This window comes from Penicillium arizonense, assembly GCF_001773325.1.
Source record: "Penicillium arizonense strain CBS 141311 chromosome Unknown PENARI_contig001, whole genome shotgun sequence".
NCBI classification, from domain to species: Eukaryota; Fungi; Ascomycota; class Eurotiomycetes; order Eurotiales; family Aspergillaceae; genus Penicillium; species Penicillium arizonense.
Window position 1 is genome coordinate 968,939 of NW_019173278.1, and position 17,772 is coordinate 986,710.

General features: G+C 49.7%; 8 protein-coding genes across 8 annotated transcripts; 3 read left to right on the forward strand and 5 right to left on the reverse strand.

Annotated features, from left to right (window-relative positions):
- Positions 1-977: 977 nt before the first annotated feature.
- PENARI_c001G07658 (uncharacterized protein) lies at positions 978-1,880 on the forward strand (the record flags this gene model as incomplete). The annotated part of the gene is made up of 1 exon (XM_022626736.1): positions 978-1,880. One exon carries the CDS (start codon positions 978-980, stop codon positions 1,878-1,880), a length of 903 nt encoding a protein of 300 aa, XP_022493662.1.
- A 530-nt stretch (positions 1,881-2,410) lies between these two features.
- On the reverse strand, positions 2,411-4,603 carry PENARI_c001G12563 (DNA topoisomerase 3; the record flags this gene model as incomplete). Its single annotated transcript, XM_022627127.1, has 7 exons — positions 2,411-3,200; positions 3,253-3,389; positions 3,442-3,764; positions 3,816-3,985; positions 4,038-4,216; positions 4,267-4,467; positions 4,517-4,603. The coding sequence occupies 7 exons, from the start codon at positions 4,601-4,603 to the stop codon at positions 2,411-2,413; spliced, it is 1,887 nt and encodes a 628-aa protein (XP_022493645.1).
- Positions 4,604-4,816: 213 nt separating this feature from the next.
- PENARI_c001G05437 (DUF1295 domain protein) lies at positions 4,817-5,927 on the forward strand (the record flags this gene model as incomplete). The annotated part of the gene is made up of 2 exons (XM_022626555.1): positions 4,817-5,185; positions 5,241-5,927. The coding sequence occupies 2 exons, from the start codon at positions 4,817-4,819 to the stop codon at positions 5,925-5,927; spliced, it is 1,056 nt and encodes a 351-aa protein (XP_022494025.1).
- A 558-nt stretch (positions 5,928-6,485) lies between these two features.
- PENARI_c001G05471 (ATP-dependent metallopeptidase FtsH/Yme1/Tma family protein) lies at positions 6,486-9,225 on the reverse strand (the record flags this gene model as incomplete). The annotated part of the gene is made up of 2 exons (XM_022626563.1): positions 6,486-7,276; positions 7,332-9,225. The coding sequence occupies 2 exons, from the start codon at positions 9,223-9,225 to the stop codon at positions 6,486-6,488; spliced, it is 2,685 nt and encodes an 894-aa protein (XP_022493942.1).
- A 514-nt stretch (positions 9,226-9,739) lies between these two features.
- atrR (transcription factor atrR) lies at positions 9,740-12,707 on the reverse strand (the record flags this gene model as incomplete). The annotated part of the gene is made up of 7 exons (XM_022626702.1): positions 9,740-10,457; positions 10,510-11,073; positions 11,123-11,298; positions 11,351-11,847; positions 11,907-12,283; positions 12,331-12,458; positions 12,519-12,707. 7 exons carry the CDS (start codon positions 12,705-12,707, stop codon positions 9,740-9,742), a joined length of 2,649 nt encoding a protein of 882 aa, XP_022493612.1.
- A 948-nt stretch (positions 12,708-13,655) lies between these two features.
- On the reverse strand, positions 13,656-14,137 carry pam18 (putative mitochondrial DnaJ chaperone (Tim14); the record flags this gene model as incomplete). Its single annotated transcript, XM_022626113.1, has 4 exons — positions 13,656-13,794; positions 13,850-13,903; positions 13,963-14,036; positions 14,087-14,137. The coding sequence occupies 4 exons, from the start codon at positions 14,135-14,137 to the stop codon at positions 13,656-13,658; spliced, it is 318 nt and encodes a 105-aa protein (XP_022493943.1).
- Positions 14,138-14,323: 186 nt separating this feature from the next.
- Positions 14,324-14,950, forward strand: PENARI_c001G12150 (ribosomal eL24 family protein; the record flags this gene model as incomplete). The annotated part of the gene is made up of 2 exons (XM_022627086.1): positions 14,324-14,328; positions 14,383-14,950. The coding sequence occupies 2 exons, from the start codon at positions 14,324-14,326 to the stop codon at positions 14,948-14,950; spliced, it is 573 nt and encodes a 190-aa protein (XP_022493316.1).
- A 1,118-nt stretch (positions 14,951-16,068) lies between these two features.
- PENARI_c001G09035 (MDR family MFS transporter) lies at positions 16,069-17,749 on the reverse strand (the record flags this gene model as incomplete). The annotated part of the gene is made up of 2 exons (XM_022626840.1): positions 16,069-17,523; positions 17,585-17,749. 2 exons carry the CDS (start codon positions 17,747-17,749, stop codon positions 16,069-16,071), a joined length of 1,620 nt encoding a protein of 539 aa, XP_022493480.1.
- Positions 17,750-17,772: the final 23 nt, after the last annotated feature.

Genomic DNA, 17,772 nt, shown 5'->3' on the forward strand with positions numbered 1-17,772 from the left:
TTAGGTGAGATATTTAAGTGTAATAGCACAAGAGTACCCATGCGGAAATAGCCATGGGTAAAATGTGAGGCGCAAACTGGCTATTTACTTGCGAGAACTGGTTGCACAAACTCCTCACCAGATTGGGCGCAAATGATTGCCGTTATGTCGCGTGTGGATAAATACTGACCAGGAACTTAATATATGTAAATTGGCTGTAGCTTTCTTGTTGGCATAATACTCCAATCTCTTTTTCTTTTTGTGTCTTGTATGTTTTCCTTGCCTGACAGTCCCTCCTTCCACCTCTCTCCAGTGGTAGTATCGATTGAAATCACTATTAATAAGTTGAGACACATGCCCCTTGAAAACTCAGCAACAATTCCCGGGGCATGTCTCTTTGAACCTTTTGTTAGTTAAATGGCTCGGCGATGTTCTCCGGGAATTTCGGACATTTCTACTAGGATTTACTGGTACTCCCTTCCGGGCTATTTGTTGGCTAGCTAATTTTATCCGAGGATTTCAATATAATTAGAACTTGTTTTTGAATAAGGGTCTCAGCAGAAAGCTCTTCAAAAACTTTTATCCATAAATGATCCCTCTTTCATGTGCACAATGGTCAGTCTTCCAACAAAGACGACAAAGGAATCATTCACGAAACAATGCAGCCATGCAGCCATACAGCCAATAAGAATAATGATAACACAATCGATATGGAAAATACACGATTGAAAGTTATTCAGGCTTAGGCCCGCGGGAGCGCTGCTCATTCATATTTGTTCTGAACAAACCCATGCGGTTTTATTGTTTTTTACCCAATCAAGTGAATAAGAAGCATTGTTCCGGTATATAAAAAGCTCAAGCCACAGAGAAACATGTGGAAATTTCCACGCTTTCCCTGAAGATCCTCGAGAAGTTATCCAAAATCCAAAACCTTGAAAGCATTCAATATCCCACACGTCAGTATCGGTAAAATGCTAGAATTCTGGTTGCTGGGGACCATGTTCGCCGGCCTGAATGGCCTTGGTCTGTGGCAATCGGTGCCTCTAACTCCAATTTCACTCTCAAACTCCTACCTCATGCGCAGTATTGGCTCCCTCGAGGTCGTGGGAGCAATTTACGGATCCCGCCGACTTCGTCCTTACGTTTTCACTAAGGATGATGCCATTTCAAGCGAAGACCAACAACTCCGACACCTGATTGCGCTGGAAGAAACCAAACATAATATGTACATTTTGCGCAAAGATACCGAAGAAAAGTCCTTTCATCTCAACACTCCACCTGTGGCAGCTCCGACCTACTGCCCACTTGTCACAACCATCTCAAACCAGATGACCGATTACTTGTTGCAGCAACTGCTGGAGAAAGTCGAAAGGGAAGCTACTCTCGCTAAAGAAACAAACGAACGCAATTTCCTCCTTGCCACCATTGCATTTGTTTTCCTTGTTGCGGGACAGTTCTTGGTGCTGCTGAACACAACTCAAACCAAGCACTCTATTGCCGACATGAAGCTGGTTCTGGGCGAAGGTCTTTACAAGTCAATCAACAGCGACTTCCAGAGGCTTCACAAGCTACTGAAAAGTACCATCCTTGAAGTGTGCGAACAACTCCAAACGGATATAGCAAGGTTCCGAATGGAATTCACTCAAGTGAAGGATGTCTTTGGTGCCTTTGCGTTCAAATGTGAGGACCAATTCAAGTACTTCGCCCATATTACAGGAGCCAACCAGAGGACAAATCAGCAGGTCATTGACCAAAGACTGGAGGAGATTGGCGATGACATGGAAAACCTTGTCCAAATCGTTCCTCAGATCCTGCAGGAGATGCAATTCATGAATGATGCGGTGCGAAATGCCACAGGGGGGTCAAATGGGCACGCGATCTCGCCCGACACAGCGGATTAAAGCTTGGAAGAGTCCTTCTGAGATTAGCTTCAAATTCCCATAGCGCTCAATCAAATGAATTTGAGTAATGGATGAAAAAAGGGGCTGATATTGATGGAATGATGGAATTGAGATCTACGGTGCATACTTTAAGGGTCAGAAATGATTATAGACCTTTTTTCCCATCTGCATATGAGAGGGTCATTACATGAAATTAACGTTGAACTAAGTTGAAACTGAGTATTATTTGAAATGACTTATAACGTAGTGTTTAATGAATAATTTGATAGAGCATTTAACAAGAATTTAACGTCCTTTTAATAAAGTATATCATTGGCTTGTATACCCTGTTTGATACTCAATTTAGTACTTCTACACCGGTAGATAATATCTATATTAAATAGAGTCGTAGAATATACAATGATGCTGCAGTACCATATCAAGTTGAGTACCTCGGTTCCTTAAGCACAGCAAAGAAACACCTGGGGGGACGAGGTAGTCTATTGTTGGTATCATTCAAAGCAATTAAGGTAAATCATAATTTGTTAAAGTCATGATGCAGCCTCTTCAACGAGGTATTTCCGGCAGGCAGTCTTCAACATATTGATGCGCCTTTGGGTATGGATGAAAACTTCCCGGTACATGTCAAGACTCTGCTGCACAACCTCCTGTCGCGTTTTGGTACCCGAGCAGATCTCAAGCATCCGCAATTCCATCTCCTTGCGAAGAAACGGCTTACTGAGAGACACGCTATTCGGGAGGCCTGTGACAACGTTATCATAGCCCTCCACGAGGGCAATACCCAAACGGGTTGGAATAAGTTCTTGCACTGAGCTGCGGCCACTGCCTCGTTGATTTGTGGCGACGTATTCACGTTCTTTGATCTTGGCGATATGTTCTGCCATCGTAGCATCCGTACCAATTCCATTTGCATCCATCAAACCAATGAGCTCAGGTTCGGTCAGATAGTTCGGAGCCGTAGTCTTGCCTTCGAAGATGTTGGCTTCTGTGGGCTCAAAGAGCTCGCCCCGCTCGAAGTTTGGCAGCTGTTGGCTGCTCTCCCACTTGTCGTAAACATATACATCCAAGTAGTTTCTCTCCAACACCATCAGACCGTTGGCGTGGAACATTTCCTCCCCATATTGGATCTCAATTTCCGTGCTCTGGCCCTTGGCATCGTCAGAGCAACAGGCAAGGAACCGACGGACTACAAATTCGTAGACCTTCTTTTCGTTGGCATTCAGTTGATTTGGTGAAACCCAGCTCACTGGGTGGATGGGCGGATGGGCCTTATCATTGTGTCGACCCCAGCGAGGAGTCCTGAATTTGCCATCGACGAGGCTGCGCAGTGTTGTTAGCCATAAACACAGAGAGAAACATAGTAATTACTTACTCCTTAGCGTATTGCCCCCATGAGCTGTCGGGATATTGCTTCTCAACTAGCTTCTTGAGGTCAATCGCTTTGTCAAACTGATCTGTTTCAGTTCTGGGGTAGCTGATGTATCCTTTGGTGTAAAGCGCTTCCGCAACCTGTTAAGCCCGTCAGCGAGCTAATTTTCAGCTTTGACGGTATCTGACATACTTTCATAATAGTCTGACTGTCCAACCGAAGGAACCGAGAGCCCATCATCTGTAGGTCAACAGTTGTCAAGGGTAGTGGCCGCCATTTGCTTGTAGGCTTCTGATTCACTTTTGTGACTTTGGCTTGTTTTGCAACCAAACAACGTTCCAGCATCATTGTCACAACTGCTCGGTCAAATAGATGCACACGCTTCCAGAGAAAATTGACCTTTTTCCCTTCACGGGAAATAATGACCTTGATTCCCCAAAACGTCTCTGGTTTGAAGTTTTGCACTCTCAAGTATCGGTCGACAACAAACCCCAAAGTAGGAAATTGACATGACCCTGTTAATGATTAGCTGTGCCAATGTTATATTTTTTTTGAACCCAACTTACCGTAGCTGATAACCTTTTCTTTCAAGGCAGCAACTACAGTCTGTAATTGCAGGGTTTGGAGACGTGTGAATGCAGCACCAATTCGAAGATCAAGCTCGATTCTGGCAGCTACAGCATTTGCTTGATATTCATCGAGGTCGACTGGTTGTAGAGCAGCCCGACGCACATGGCTATGGCGAGATCAGTATTGAGCTTGATGAAAACGTCAAAGTTCCGACTCACGCGCTTTCTGTGTTACTGAACTTGGCTCGCTTGATTTCAATGCGAGCATTGCCTGCCTTCGCCTGGTTACGGACTTCAGAACCGATGTGTTCGCCTTCACGATCACAATCAGTCCAGATGAACAGTGCCTTGGAGTACCTGGCTTGGTTGCGAATGTTTTCTGCGATTGGTAGCTTATCCTACTGAAGACGTTAGCACTGCTCAATTGAGACAACCAGAGATCTCCCACCTTGTCAACAGCCTCCTGCACAGGGGCCTCAAAAAGTGACCCTGGAGGACAGGAAAGCCAGCCTTTGTACTGGCGGTCAAAGTCCAAGCCAGTGAGGTGGCCCAACACACTGGTCATGGTGACCGAGCAGTTGCCCCAAGCACCGCCGAAGTTGAAGTCAAATTCGTAGTTTTTCACATACTGATTCCCACGAATTGCATGCTATCCTTGATCTTAGCCTCTGCTACCTTGAACTCTTGAGGAGACTTACTGTTTGAAATGAACCACCCGAAAGATGAGTGGCCACTGCGCGAGCAATGGCAGGCTTCTCTGCCACGCAGAGGATTTTGCGAGCCATGATGAGCCCGAAGGATCACATGAAGTTCATACTGCGAGAGTCCCGTCAACATCTTAGGAAAGACGCGCGTGGGCTGCCTGAGGCGACTCAAACTATGTAAGCAAAGCCGATTCGAAGCTAATCCCGATGAGGTAATCCAAACATTACTCTCCCCATCTTTCTCTTCTCTGTTTGTTTGCTTTTGTTTCCAATATTCTTAGAATATTCTTGGGCATGGCATCTTTACCACTTCCCCGGGTGGAGTCCCTCGCGGACTACACTTCCTTTCGACTCACAGTTCTCCCCTACCTGGAACAGCTGCGATGGCTTCCCGAAAGCTTGCGCGAAGCTGGCCGGGATGTGGATAATCTGAAAGCTGTCTACCTCGCCACCAACCCCCTGGTCTCCGCGGTTGCTTTGTGTGGAGTCCTTGCTACTATTTTCTTCATCGCCGCCGAGATCAACCGAAACTATTCGCAGGTGGACCGGTTTTGGAGCATTCTCCCCGCGTTGTACAACGTGCATTTCGCCGTTTGGGCCCGTTTGTCGGGCATCCAAACGTCTTCTCTGGATACGATCGCCATCATCAGCGTGGTCTGGAGTGTAAGCAGGCTTTCCATCCTTGTATTGGTATGCGCTAACCCGAATCTTACGATAGGCCCGCTTGACTTTCAACTACTGGCGCAAAGGAGGATACTCGATCGGCTCGGAGGATTACCGCTGGCAGATCGTGCGCTCCAGAGTGAACAACGGCTTCCTTTTCATGATCTTCAACTTCAGCTTCATTGCTGTGGCCCAGTCGCTGTTGCTTCTCCTCATTACCGCTCCCACCTACATCTTTGTCATTCTGGCGTACAACCAGGGCAGCGAGACCTTCAGCCTCACCGACTTGGCCTTCTCCCGCGCCGTATTCTTCTTCATTGTCATTGAATTCTTCGCCGATCAGCAGCAGTGGAACTTCCAAACTGCTAAGAAGGAATACCAGACTAATGCGCGCATCCCCGGTGCCTACAAAGACCAGTTCAACGCTGAGGATCTCGAGCGTGGCTTTGTTGTCAGCGGTCTCTGGTCTTGGTCCCGGCACCCCAACTTTGTCGCCGAGCAAGCCGTTTGGGTGACTCTGTACGCGTGGTCTTGCTACAAGACTGGGACATACTTCTACTGGGCCGGTCTGGGTGTCTTAGGCTACCTTGCCATCTTCCAGGGAAGCACCCGTCTTACTGAGACTATCAGCGCGGGCAAGTACCCCGAGTACAGTGACTACCAGGCTCGCGTTGGTCGGTTCCTTCCTCGCTTTTCTGTCGAGGCGAAGAAGACTAAGCACGCCAGCAAGAAAGACAACTAGGTTGGATTTTGGATAACATACAAGTCGAAGACGGAGCGGAGCGTGTATATTGAAAGGCGGGTTCTGAGTTTAATTTTTACTTTTTCCTAAAACCATCACAAATGGTAATATCTTTTTAATCTGTTCAAATTCGACCAAGCTTTTTATTACAAACTCGCATGATGGAACACTATATCGACAGCCGGGCCAGCTTACAACTTACGAATCGGACAAAGATGCTATGGGGAAAGAAAAATATCCAAACTAAGACAGGCTTCAACAAAACTCCCTATTATACACTTAGTACTGTAGTACTTAATACCTATCTAGATGAACATGGAGATGGAGGGATCAACAAACGAGAGGAAAAAAAAGAAAAGATCATATTCAGCGCGATAGGGCGGTAGGAGGAAACGTGTTATGGGAGGAGGGTAGAGAATGAGAGAAGATGATGAGAGGGGAGACAAAAAGAGGATGCAATCCATAAATACAGAAAAAGAAGAGGCCACAGTGATATCATTCCTCCCAGAAAACACGAAGCAAACCAAAGCACAGGTACGGAAACAACTCTCTCCCAATTTATGCAGGAGGGAGAGGAGTCTCGTCCCGGCCATCCTTACCAGAGGTTTGTTCGGGGCCCTGGTTGTCGGGGGGAGCAATGGTCGCACCACCCTTACCATCGAAATACTTGGAGAATTCACCGGAGTCGGGGTAAGGGCGGGGGCCAAGGAGGCGGATAAGGTCGTCACGGCCAAGGACCTCCTTGGACAGGAGTTCCTCAGCAACGATGCCTACTTCAGCCTTCTTCTCGGTCAAGAGCTTAACGCACTGCTTGTATGCCTCGTCGACAATGCGGCGCACCTCGAGGTCGATTGTGCGGGCGGTGTCCTCGGAGAAGGGCTTGTGGAGCTGCTGCTGGGCGTCCTCCTCGTAGTAGATGTAGCCCAGCTTGGATGACATGCCGAACTTGGTCACCATGGCGGTGGCCATGCGAGTGACCTTGTTGAAGTCATCACTGGCACCGCTGGTCACGGTGTCGAAATGCAGCTCCTCGCTGACACGGCCACCCAGAGTCATGGCCATGCGGTCCATCATCTGGTTGACGTTCATGAGGTAGGTGTCACCACCAGCGGGAAGGTACTGAGCGTAACCCAACGCACCTTGTCCACGGGGAATGATGGACACCTTGAGCAGAGGATCAGCCCACTTGAAGTACCAGCCACAGATGGCGTGGCCAGCCTCGTGGTAAGCGACGGTACGCTTCTCCTCGGGAGAGAGCACAAGCGACTTCTTTTCCAATCCACCAATGACACGTTCAATAGCTTGCTCAAAGTGTTTCATGACGACCTTGTCTGCATTTTCCCGGGCAGCTAGAAAATATGTTAGCGTTATTTGAATGTGGCATCAGGATGAGCAAAAGCTTACCAACGAGAGCTGCTTCGTTAACACAGTTGGCGATATCAGCACCAGCGAAACCAGGAGTAAGAGCGGCGAGTCTGCCCTCCAGGTAGGCCAGGTTCTCGTCGGTGACAATCTTCTGCAAGTAGACACGGAAGATCTGCTTACGACCATCCATGGTAGGGCGGTCGATGGTGATGTGTCGGTCGAAACGTCCGGGACGCATCAAGGCCTTGTCAAGAACATCCGGTCGGTTGGTACCGGCCAGGACAACCACTTGCTCGGATGTATTGAAGCCATCCATTTCAGTGAGGATCTGGTTCAGAGTGCTTTCACGCTCATCATTTCCGCCACCAACATTTGACTTGGCTCGGGACTTTCCAATGGCATCGATTTCATCAATGAAGATAATGCAGGGAGTGTTCTTGCGCGCGTTGGCGAAGAGATCACGGACACGAGAGGGACCGACACCGACGAACATCTCGACGAACTCGGAACCACTGACACTGTAGAAGGGCACGCCAGATTCACCGGCAGTGGCCTTGGCAAGCAGGGTCTTACCAGTACCGGGAGGACCAGAGAGGATAGCACCGCGGGGGATCTTGGCACCTAGCTTCTTGAACCGATCCGGTTGCTGGAGGAAGCTGACGAATTCCATAATCTCAACCTTGGCTTCATCCATACCCGCGACATCCGCGAACTTGATCTTGACGTCGGTCTCATGGTTGAAGCGCTTGGCACGACTCTTGCCAATGCCGAAGATCCCACTCTGGCCGCCGGCACCACCACCAGCACGTCGCGACATCCAGAAGATACCACCAAGGAACAGAAGGGTAGGAGCCAAAGACATCAAAACGCCGCCCCACGGCGTCTCATCGTGGTAGGCGACAGGAATGCGCTCATCCGAGGGAATGTCCAGTTCATACTGAGCGGCCTCGAGCTTCATCTCAAAGCTATCCACGGAACCGATACTGAAGTACACGTAGGAGACGGGTTGGCCAGCGGCGTCCTGGGCCGCGGCTTCACGGTTGAGATCAACCCGAACCTTATTGCGGTTCAAGACGGTCAATCTTTCCACAAGGCCCTTTTCGAGGTAGTTTGCCCGGAATTCTTGCCAAGTGATTTCCCTGCCACCACTTTCACCGGGGAAGAAGCTGCGGTAGACGTAGTATGTGACGAGAGAGGTAACCAAAAACGAGGCGGGATCGAATCGGAACTCAAGGACCTTGCCCATGTTAGGAGGCATCTTGCCCTTCTTGTCGTCCTGTTGCTTCTTCTGTTCCTGCTCTTTCTTTGGGTCCTTGTCATCCTTCTTGGGGTCCTTTTGGGGATCGGGCTTGGAAGGCTCCTCGTCCTTATTTTCGGGCTGCTGTTGTGATCCCTTTTCCGGTTGCTTCTGGTCCTTCGCATTTGTGCTATCCCTAAACATACGGATCAGGTCGTCGTGTGAGGGGTTCTTGGAGGCTTTGCCGGCTTCGAGCGCTTGCTCAGTCGTGTTGTTCCATAACCAGCGAGTCAACCTGATACGATCCATCAAGGTTGGTGTCTGACTCGGGTCGATCCACGGCTTAACTTCAGGCGGAACTCCATTCTTCGTCATCATATCTCGAAGATGGGTGCGGTGCTCAGGCGATGAGTTGACGAAATCGAGAAAGTCATTCACCTGCTTCTCTTCAGCCTCGGTGAGGCGGGAAGCAGGCTTGGAGCCATTGTCTCCCCGTGTGTTGTTCCGGTTCTTGTCATCTGGGGTCGGACCACCGGGGCTTTGCGTGGAGTAGGTTCTGGTGCGGCTCGATAGGATAACGGAGGATAGTCTTGGCGGTTGCACACGCAAGGATGCGTATCCTGTGCGACTAGTGTATTCTGTGGCTTTCCTCGAGAAGCGAGCGAAATTGCCTGGCCGTCGGAGTAAAGCGGCCATAGTCGAGGGGAGGGAGCCCCGAGGGCTGCGAGGGCGGGGGTAAAGGGTAATCAATCGAATTTAGAATCGATGGATGGGTTCACAATCCATCAAAATTAGGAGGTGGAGCAGGAATTGAGCTGGGGGTTTTGAAGCTCTGGAGCAGGTCCGAGGTGACGCCTCTGAGGTTCCAGCTTCGGCTCCAAATTTTCGCCGATCCGGCTGAGTCATGCGTTATTGGAAGCACATGGAATTTAGCTTAACCCCGAGTTAACGGCGAACTATGGAGGTAATTATATGAATTTTGAGGATTTAAGATATTAGTCGATTGGAGACCTTTCTGTACAAATTCTTTAGGAAAGTCCACCCTTGCGCCATTCGCTGCGTAATGGAAACCATCATAGATATAGATTCAAAACAAGGTGCGTTTCAGTATACATGAAGGGGAGAGATATTGAGGGGAGATAACACCGTGAGTAAGTAATGATACCACTTTCATGAACTCCGTACAAGTATATTAATAATCACTGGGTCATCACTGTCCCAGTGGGGGACCACCAGGGCCAACACCCGCTTCGAAGGGAGGGAAGTTTGTCGACATGTCAGCCCAATCCCACTCAATTGTCATAGGCATCTGCCAGAGATCCTGTGGGACAAATGGCTGTTGGAATTGCGCCACGCCTGGGCTAGCAGTGCCAAATGAAGGTTGATCCGAGAACCCCACACCACCCATTTGATCAGGACTTAATATGTCTGAGAACTCTTGGCCCATGACCGGCATGGAATGAATATTGCTCGGAAGGTCGGGGGAGATGCCACTTGTTGGCATTGGGGCCCCGGGATATGGTTTAGATCCACCGGGCGAGGGAGCCATAGGCTTAGTGAACACAGAGGGCGAGAAACCCGCGGAGTTGGATGCACCTTGTGTGCGTTTGGCAGACGGCGAAGTTGCGGACTGTTCCTCAGACTCGTCCTGTCCCGCGTAATCTTCTGGTGCATTCTTGCGTTTTTTTCTCGATTGAGACTCTTTTTCGGATTTGTCTAGGACCACCTTGGCAATTCTCTCAAACTCACCACACAGACCGAGCATACGCTTGATGCTCCCGTTGGATTCGTCGGAGACCAATGTAGACAAGAAGTTGACAACCACGTTCATTAATTTAACGTCGGATCGAGCACGAGCATCAGTAGGGTTCTGGAGGATATTGGCGAAAAGAGTAACAAGCGCAGAAACAGGGTAGTAAAGAATCAGCCTGAAAGCATGGTTAGCACACAGTTGATGGGCATTGTTGGGTCGGCACCTACCAAACACAGGCGAAATCCCCTTGTGGGATATACTTGATCAAATTAATCGATGCTCTGGCAGCCGTGACGCACAACACAGCCGAGAGGAAAACCCTTGGGTTCAAGGGTCGTGCATTCAATCCTTGGATAGCGTAGTTGGATAGACGGCTGGTCCAATACCCGTGATGTACTGACATCCGGTGGATTGTGGTCAGACAATTGTAGTAGGCGAAGTGGAGAACAACGATGTGAAGGATGAGAGGAGTATGTGTTGCTAGAATTTCATTTTCGGGTCGGAAGTCGATAGGGATGCTGTCTTTCCAGTCTTCTAGCTCTTTGTCGAGATCGCCAATGGTATTGAGTAATTCACCGTCGGATTGCTTCGATGCTTTGGCGGAATAAAGTCGCTTATATACTCTGCTTTCGATGGTTGCAAACTCACACATTGACCGGAATAGGTTGAATTTGCTTCTACCATCAGAAAGAGGCACATTTCCGACATTGTCTGGTGGGTCTTCGCTCGGCAGGTCGACATTCATGTCATCGTCGTCTTGCACTGGTGGTCTACCAGAGCGCAGACAGATGCTAAGCAGATGTTAGTATATATAGAATAACGGTTGCACAAACGTCTTACTCTTTGTCAAGGAGGTAGGCAATCCAGAACACTCTCTTCCGTTGCTCAACCTCGACTGGGTTGAGACCAAAACCAGAGCCACGTTTATGCAGACCAATACTGTGGGAAAGGCGAATGGCTGCAGCAACTAGGAAGAAAGCAGGCTGTGGGTTAGGAGTGCCTTGAAGGAAGAGTGACTAGAAACGAATTAGACAAGAACATGTCCCGAAACCAGGCTAATTAACTTACCATGCCCAACAGCGCCTGCACGCTGAGTAAATCGGTGTTGCGCATTGTGAGCTCAGTCAACACTCCCATGGCATTCTTCAAGTACAACCACGCCTTTTTATCTTCTTCGTGTGGCACAAGGTGGCTCATGACACGAAGACGATGAGAAATTGCCAGAACAACATTGATGCTCGCCCACCAACCTGAGCCCTCGTAAGGATCACGCGAGTATTGCCGCTCCACCAAGTGCATAAATGTCGCTTCGTGGAACAGCGGGAACATGCAGTTGAAGTTCTCGAAGAAGTCCTTGAACAGTGAAAGAGCTTCATCTTTTGGTGGGAGAGGCTTGAAGACACGTCTTGCGAAGATGTCGCTAAAGATTTCGGGTTTCCAGTACATCCACTTGTTGTCGTCGACGTACGCTGATGAGATCATGTCCTGGAAAGAAGTATCGCCGGTCTTCTCGTTGACCCATTGGATACCCTTCGGAGAGAATATAGAGAAACCTGATGAAGATCCTGTGACACATCACATCAATATACCGCCCTCAAACCTCGACCGTGGGGTATAAACGTACCAATATAGCGAGTCTCTCCGCAGTTGTTCGTTACCAACGAACACATCATATCCGACAATGCTTCGACTTCGGTTTCTGACTTCGGCGAATCGGGAGATGTGGCGGCCGTCTGCGGGCTAGAGTGGGAATCCATACGAGGCGTAGTTTGGTGGGAACCCGGACCCTGCTGTGGTGCTGCTTGGGGCGCTTGAGTTACTTGAGCCATGAACTTGTTCGAACTCTTCGCCGCATTCAAAGCATTCGTCCGATCGGCCAGTCGTTTCTCTAGCGTTCCGAGATCCGTCTTGCCGCCATCTTCTTCTGACAGAAGACCCGACAAGCGCAATAGTGACTCCATGCGGCCAAGTCGGTTTTCTAGACCTTCGATGTATTTGGCTCTGCCAGGGTCAGACTCGGTTCGTTCTATACGGATCTGTATACATACCCTTTGGGTGGATTCCGCTTCTTCTCGACTTGTGTGAAAATGCACTCCGTCTTGTAGTTGATGCAGTGGGAGCACTTGGGCATTTTTCCGTCGCATTTGATCTTCTTCTTTCGGCACATATCGCATGCCTGTATCCATTCCTTCATCAGCTATGTTCTCAATACCCCATAAACAGGTCCGGTCCTCACCCTCGCGATCCTCCGTCTTTTCGCGTCATTGGTTTCATCCCCCGCGGTCAATGACGAATCATCGGGGAACATCGACCCCGCGCCCTGCATCTGAGAATGGTCGTAGCCACCGAAGAGCTGTTGCTGCTGATTTGGCAGCATCTGCTTCATGTCGAAGCCCATGCCGTCGCCTTCTCCCAGGCCATCCATTTTGTGTGTGAGGGGCAATGGAAACTCCGCGGAGTGGAGGCGGCAGCGGTGTTAAGTGAACGGGTGATATTTCGGAGTGCGCTTGTGTCTCGAGTAGCTTATACGGTGAAAGAGGGAAGCTCTGGAATTATGGAAGCGAAGGGCGCATTCAGAGGCGTCAGAGTCTTTTGCTCTCAATGAAACGTTGAAACTTTAGGTAAGAAATGACTCAACCACACGTGGGACAGCCGAACACGAGAATCTGTGAATATGTAAGAGATCAAAGGCCCAAGATCAGAGATCTCTGGTTGCCAGAAGGTTTAGTGGCATCATAGACGGGTGTCCTAAAATCCGATCGCCGAGCCGTTCACTGGCGGTCCATTTCGTCCGAACCGGACAGGGGCTTTCGTACTCGCTTTGGACGCCGATCAATGCAGTTTAGTTACTTCTATTGGCGTATGCTGTGCATACTCTACAGTGCGTGCTTCGGATTTTGGGCTTAGACTGTATTCGCGGGGTAGGACTCCGTCTCCGTCAACGAAGCAATGCAGCCCTAGAAACCGGGGACCTACGCTTCCTACATGTACAGGATGGGATGTGACATCGCTCGTCTATCCCCCGTGCCTGTGCCCAACCAGCAGGGATCGACAGTCTGGCGGAGAGGCGCATGGTAAGTGATGCCGGCGAAACCCGGTTCCCAGATCAGGATGGATGGTAGATAAAAGTACATTCAACGAAGAGTGGCGATCTCGTGAGGATATGTAAAACAAAGTGCATATAATACAACAAGGTCACAGGAGCAGATATCACAGGAGCAGATATGACCCTGCGACCTTGTAAATGCCAAAACCAACGCCACGCTATGCGCCCAAAAGATAGCCCATTGTCGAGACCGAACGATCGAGACCAAAATTCACGTTTCCTTCATCGGCAGGGCTGATTATCGAGGAAAGGCCATATATGAGAGTCTCAAGTGTGTTTGTCGAGGAATTCCTTCGCTTCGTTGATCTTGGTGGCCAAGTATGGGCTGCCGCCGCGATCGGGGTGGTTGAGCAGCATGAGTTGGCGGTGGTTCTTGCGCACCTTGTCCTTGGTCAAGGTTCGTTCACTTGTATCCAGTCAGTTGTGATGCATTATGAGTCGATAGGGTCTTGGGGACATACGCAAGTTGGAGAATCAGGGAGGCTTCCCGACGGGTCATGCGCTGCTCGAATCCTCTGTTCACGCCATTAGCCGATATCCAATATACCATTTCCGAAATGGATTGTCCACGAACCCCTTGTAGAATGCCTTTCCGGCAGCGTTGACACCTGCGCTGGAGCGGCGGTAGGCGACCAGACCGGCACGGCCCTGTAAACATGTCAGTTTAATAATGCCGAAACGTGGTCTGTTGTACTCACCAGAAAAGCCGCGACGCCAACACCAAGACCAACAGTCAGAACAGAGGCCATTATGTAGATTGATGGAGATGAAGGTGAGTCGATGTTTGGACGGGGAAAGGTGAAGGCGCCGCGGGATAGAAAAGTCAGCGCTCGATGCCCAAAAGGGTTTAGCGTGGTCTGCTCCACCATTCAGGCCCAGCTTCAAAAAAAGTTTCTTGCGACTCAACAAAGTCATAACCAACACCATCCACAGCCATGCGGTACGTTTTATCTCCGATTTTCTAGTGGAATCCTACTAATGCTCTTGTTTCCAGTGTTGAAACCTGCCACTTCTGTTCCCGCCCGGCTTTCCCAAGCAAAGGCATCACATTCGTCCGCAACGATGCCCGACAATTCCGTTTCTGTCGGTCCAAGTGCCACAAGAACTTCAAGATGAAGCGCCAGCCCCGCAAGCTGAAGTGGACCAAGACTCACCGTGCCGCCCGCGGAAAGGAGATGATCGTGGACTCGTCGCTGGTCCTCTCACAGTTCGCCAAGAAGAGAAATGTCCCCGTCAAGTACGACCGCAACCTGGTGGCCGCCACCATTACCGCCATGGAGAGAGTGGAGGAGATCAGAGCCCGCCGCGAGCGTGTCTTCACGAAACGCCGTCTGGCCGGCAAGCTCGCCCGCGACCGCAAGCGCGAGGACGACCGCAAGGTCGTTGCCACTGGCGAGCACCTCATCCGCAAGGAACTCCGCGAGCGCGAGGAGGGCCAGCCCATGGTGGCCGAGCAGAGCAAGACCGCCAACAGAGTCCACGGCGAGGAGAGACTCCGCCAAAAGAAGAAGGGCAAGCTCTTGGTGGATGGTGGAGTCGAGGAGGAGATGGATATCGACTAAATCTGGTCTCGGGCATTTACTCTTTTTTTCCTTTTGTTTTCATGCTTCTTCAGATACGACACGGTTCCTGCAACTTGCAGATTTTCGGAGTTGGGCATGCTTTCATGGTGTTTTAAAAGCAATCAATGTTTTTCATCATATCTCATATCCAGTGGGCTGTTAGCTTCTTGTGGCTAACGAAATGTTTTTTGCAATTACCCAAAATGTTACATAGAATTTTGCTAGTCAGTACAGTGACTAGACTGGTCACGACTACAATGAGATCTTTGAAGAATGAATAAGAAATTGTAATCATAATTCAGGGGACTGATATAGACACCCAGACTTTCAATAGATTCCGCCAGACGTACAACTGTTGCACTAACCTCTCATCATTACCATTTCCCCCAGCTCGACGGCCGATTTTCGACCCTCTATATCTCTACAAGTTTATATACAACCATGGTTTTTTTTGCAAAAAACATTCTTTTCTTTATATTAACCCTAGGAACTAAAACCTATATACTAGAATTTTCTCAATCAAGCTACTCAACCAAAAACTCTGAAATCATTCTTTTTCTCCCCCACTTCCAAGCTTTGAAATTGTTGTATTTTGGCATTTAATGTTGGAAAATAGCGAGTGTAGGAAGATTACTGCTACGGTATGTATTTCTGCCACTGACGTTTCGTTTACGAGTGGATTTAAGGACCCGTGAAAAGAACGCCGAAAATGACCACTTCGAGGCCAGGAAAACACCTTGGGACGGCGGCTCGTTGACTTGCACCCAGCACCTATGCCCGTACCTCCGGCTGAGGCTGATATGCACTAGTATCTCGGTCTTATTATTTGCGAGGAAATTCGAGCCAAACTAGAACATTTCCGCAGTCCTCTAACTTCTACTCCAAAAACCGAGCTAAGAAACACTAGTATGAATGTGGGTGGACATGAAATAACATTGTTCTTGATAAAGTACCAACATCCTGCCCAAATATTAATAAAATCCCAGCATTGTAGATACAAGTTCCCAAAATAAGCCGCGCCTGATCAGCGCACCAGCACTGCCTCTGGCCGTTGATTTATGAAATAAAGTGGTAGTACAATTCAACACACCTTTCATCGCCCGCGCAGACAAAGTTGCTCAAGCAGCCGGAACAGACACATTGTCCTTCTTGATCGTCCTCCACTCCATCGTTAGCGCCGGGATGATCATCAAGCAAGAAACCGCCACACCAACGATGAATGACCGGTGGAGACCATCATTGTACACAATCAGAACCTCAGTCAGTTTGTCAGCCGGTACTGCATCGACGAGGCCCGTCGCGCCGGCTGCTAGAACCTTAGCCGAATCGATCCCCTGGATATAGGGCAATTCTGCGCCGAGGTAATTCTGGAAGAGCGACTGAGCTACAGCGATAAAGACCGCACCGCCGAGCGACTGAGCAAAGAACATGAGCGAGACACCAATAGCGACCTCTTCCATAGGGAGGATAGTTTGCGCTGCTAGAGACGGCTGCTGCAGTCCAGTGCCGATGCCGAAACCAAATAGCACCTGATATCCAATCCAGGCAGCGTGGTTGGTATCTAACTTAAAGGTCGTCATCAACCCTGCGCCGGTCGACATGAGAACCGCCGCGACGAACATCCACGGAACATAGTATCCCGTCGCGGTAATGATACCACCGGAGAGGATGGCTCCAACAACAAGCGCGAGCACCATAGGGATCGTGTCGATGCCAGATTTCACAGCAGTGGTGCCGCGTACACCCTGGAACCACAGCGGTAGGGTGTATAGCATAGAGATGAGGCCACCGCCGACACACATAGCGAAGACGACTCCACTAATAATGCTGCGCTGGTTGAAGATGTGCGGAGGCACGGTTGCATCCGTCTTGAGCCAGATCTGCACGGCGACAAAGGCAATCATGAGGATCCCTGAAATCACGAATAACGCGATGATGCGTCCGTTCGCCCATGGGTAGGTCGTGCCTCCCCATTGTAGGGCAAGCAGGAAGCAGATCACTGAAGGGAGAAACAGTATGCTGCCTAGTGGGTCCAGGCGGAGGATCTGCCGCTTCCATGTGTAGGTGGATGTATGGGGTGGGGGTGGGACCGCTAGGAACAGGAATAGGACCAAGAGGGTGAAACCGCCAATTGGAAGATTGATGTAGAAGCACCAGCGCCATGTAACCTTGTCTGTGAACGCACCGCCGAGCAAGGGTCCGATAACTGATGACAAGCCGAATGTTGAGCCCATTAGTCCGACGTAGATAGGCCGTTTAGCTAGCGGCACGATCTGTGCGACGATCACCGTCGCGCCAGAGAAGATACCTGCTGAACCAATACCTGCTATTGCACGTCCCACAATGAAGGCATTGGAGTTGGGGGCACCGCCGCAGAGCGCCGATCCGACTTCGAAGACCAGGATCGCGACTAGGAAAACGCTCTTGGTCGAGTAGTATGTGTACACTTTGCCCCAGGATAGCTGGGTGGCACAACTTGTCAAGAGATAGGCACTGGCGTACCAGCTGATATCGTCGAGGGCATTGAATTGGTTGGCGATTCGGGGGACTGCGGTGGCAATGATAGTTCGATCCTAGTGCGAAAGAGTCGTTAGTATATTCGCGTGAATAACGGTGAATCTACGGAAGCCTTACCAAAGCAACTAGAAACATAGCAAACAGAATTGAAACGATGATAACAGCTAGCCGTATCCCAGTTGGAAACTGGCTGTCGTCTTCTTTGACCTCCTCGGGCTTCTCGTTGGCAATTGAAGCATTGTCCGGCTGGTCCAGCCGTTGCTCTTCTATTGAATGAGCCATGATCGAGAATAGTTGTGAGGGTT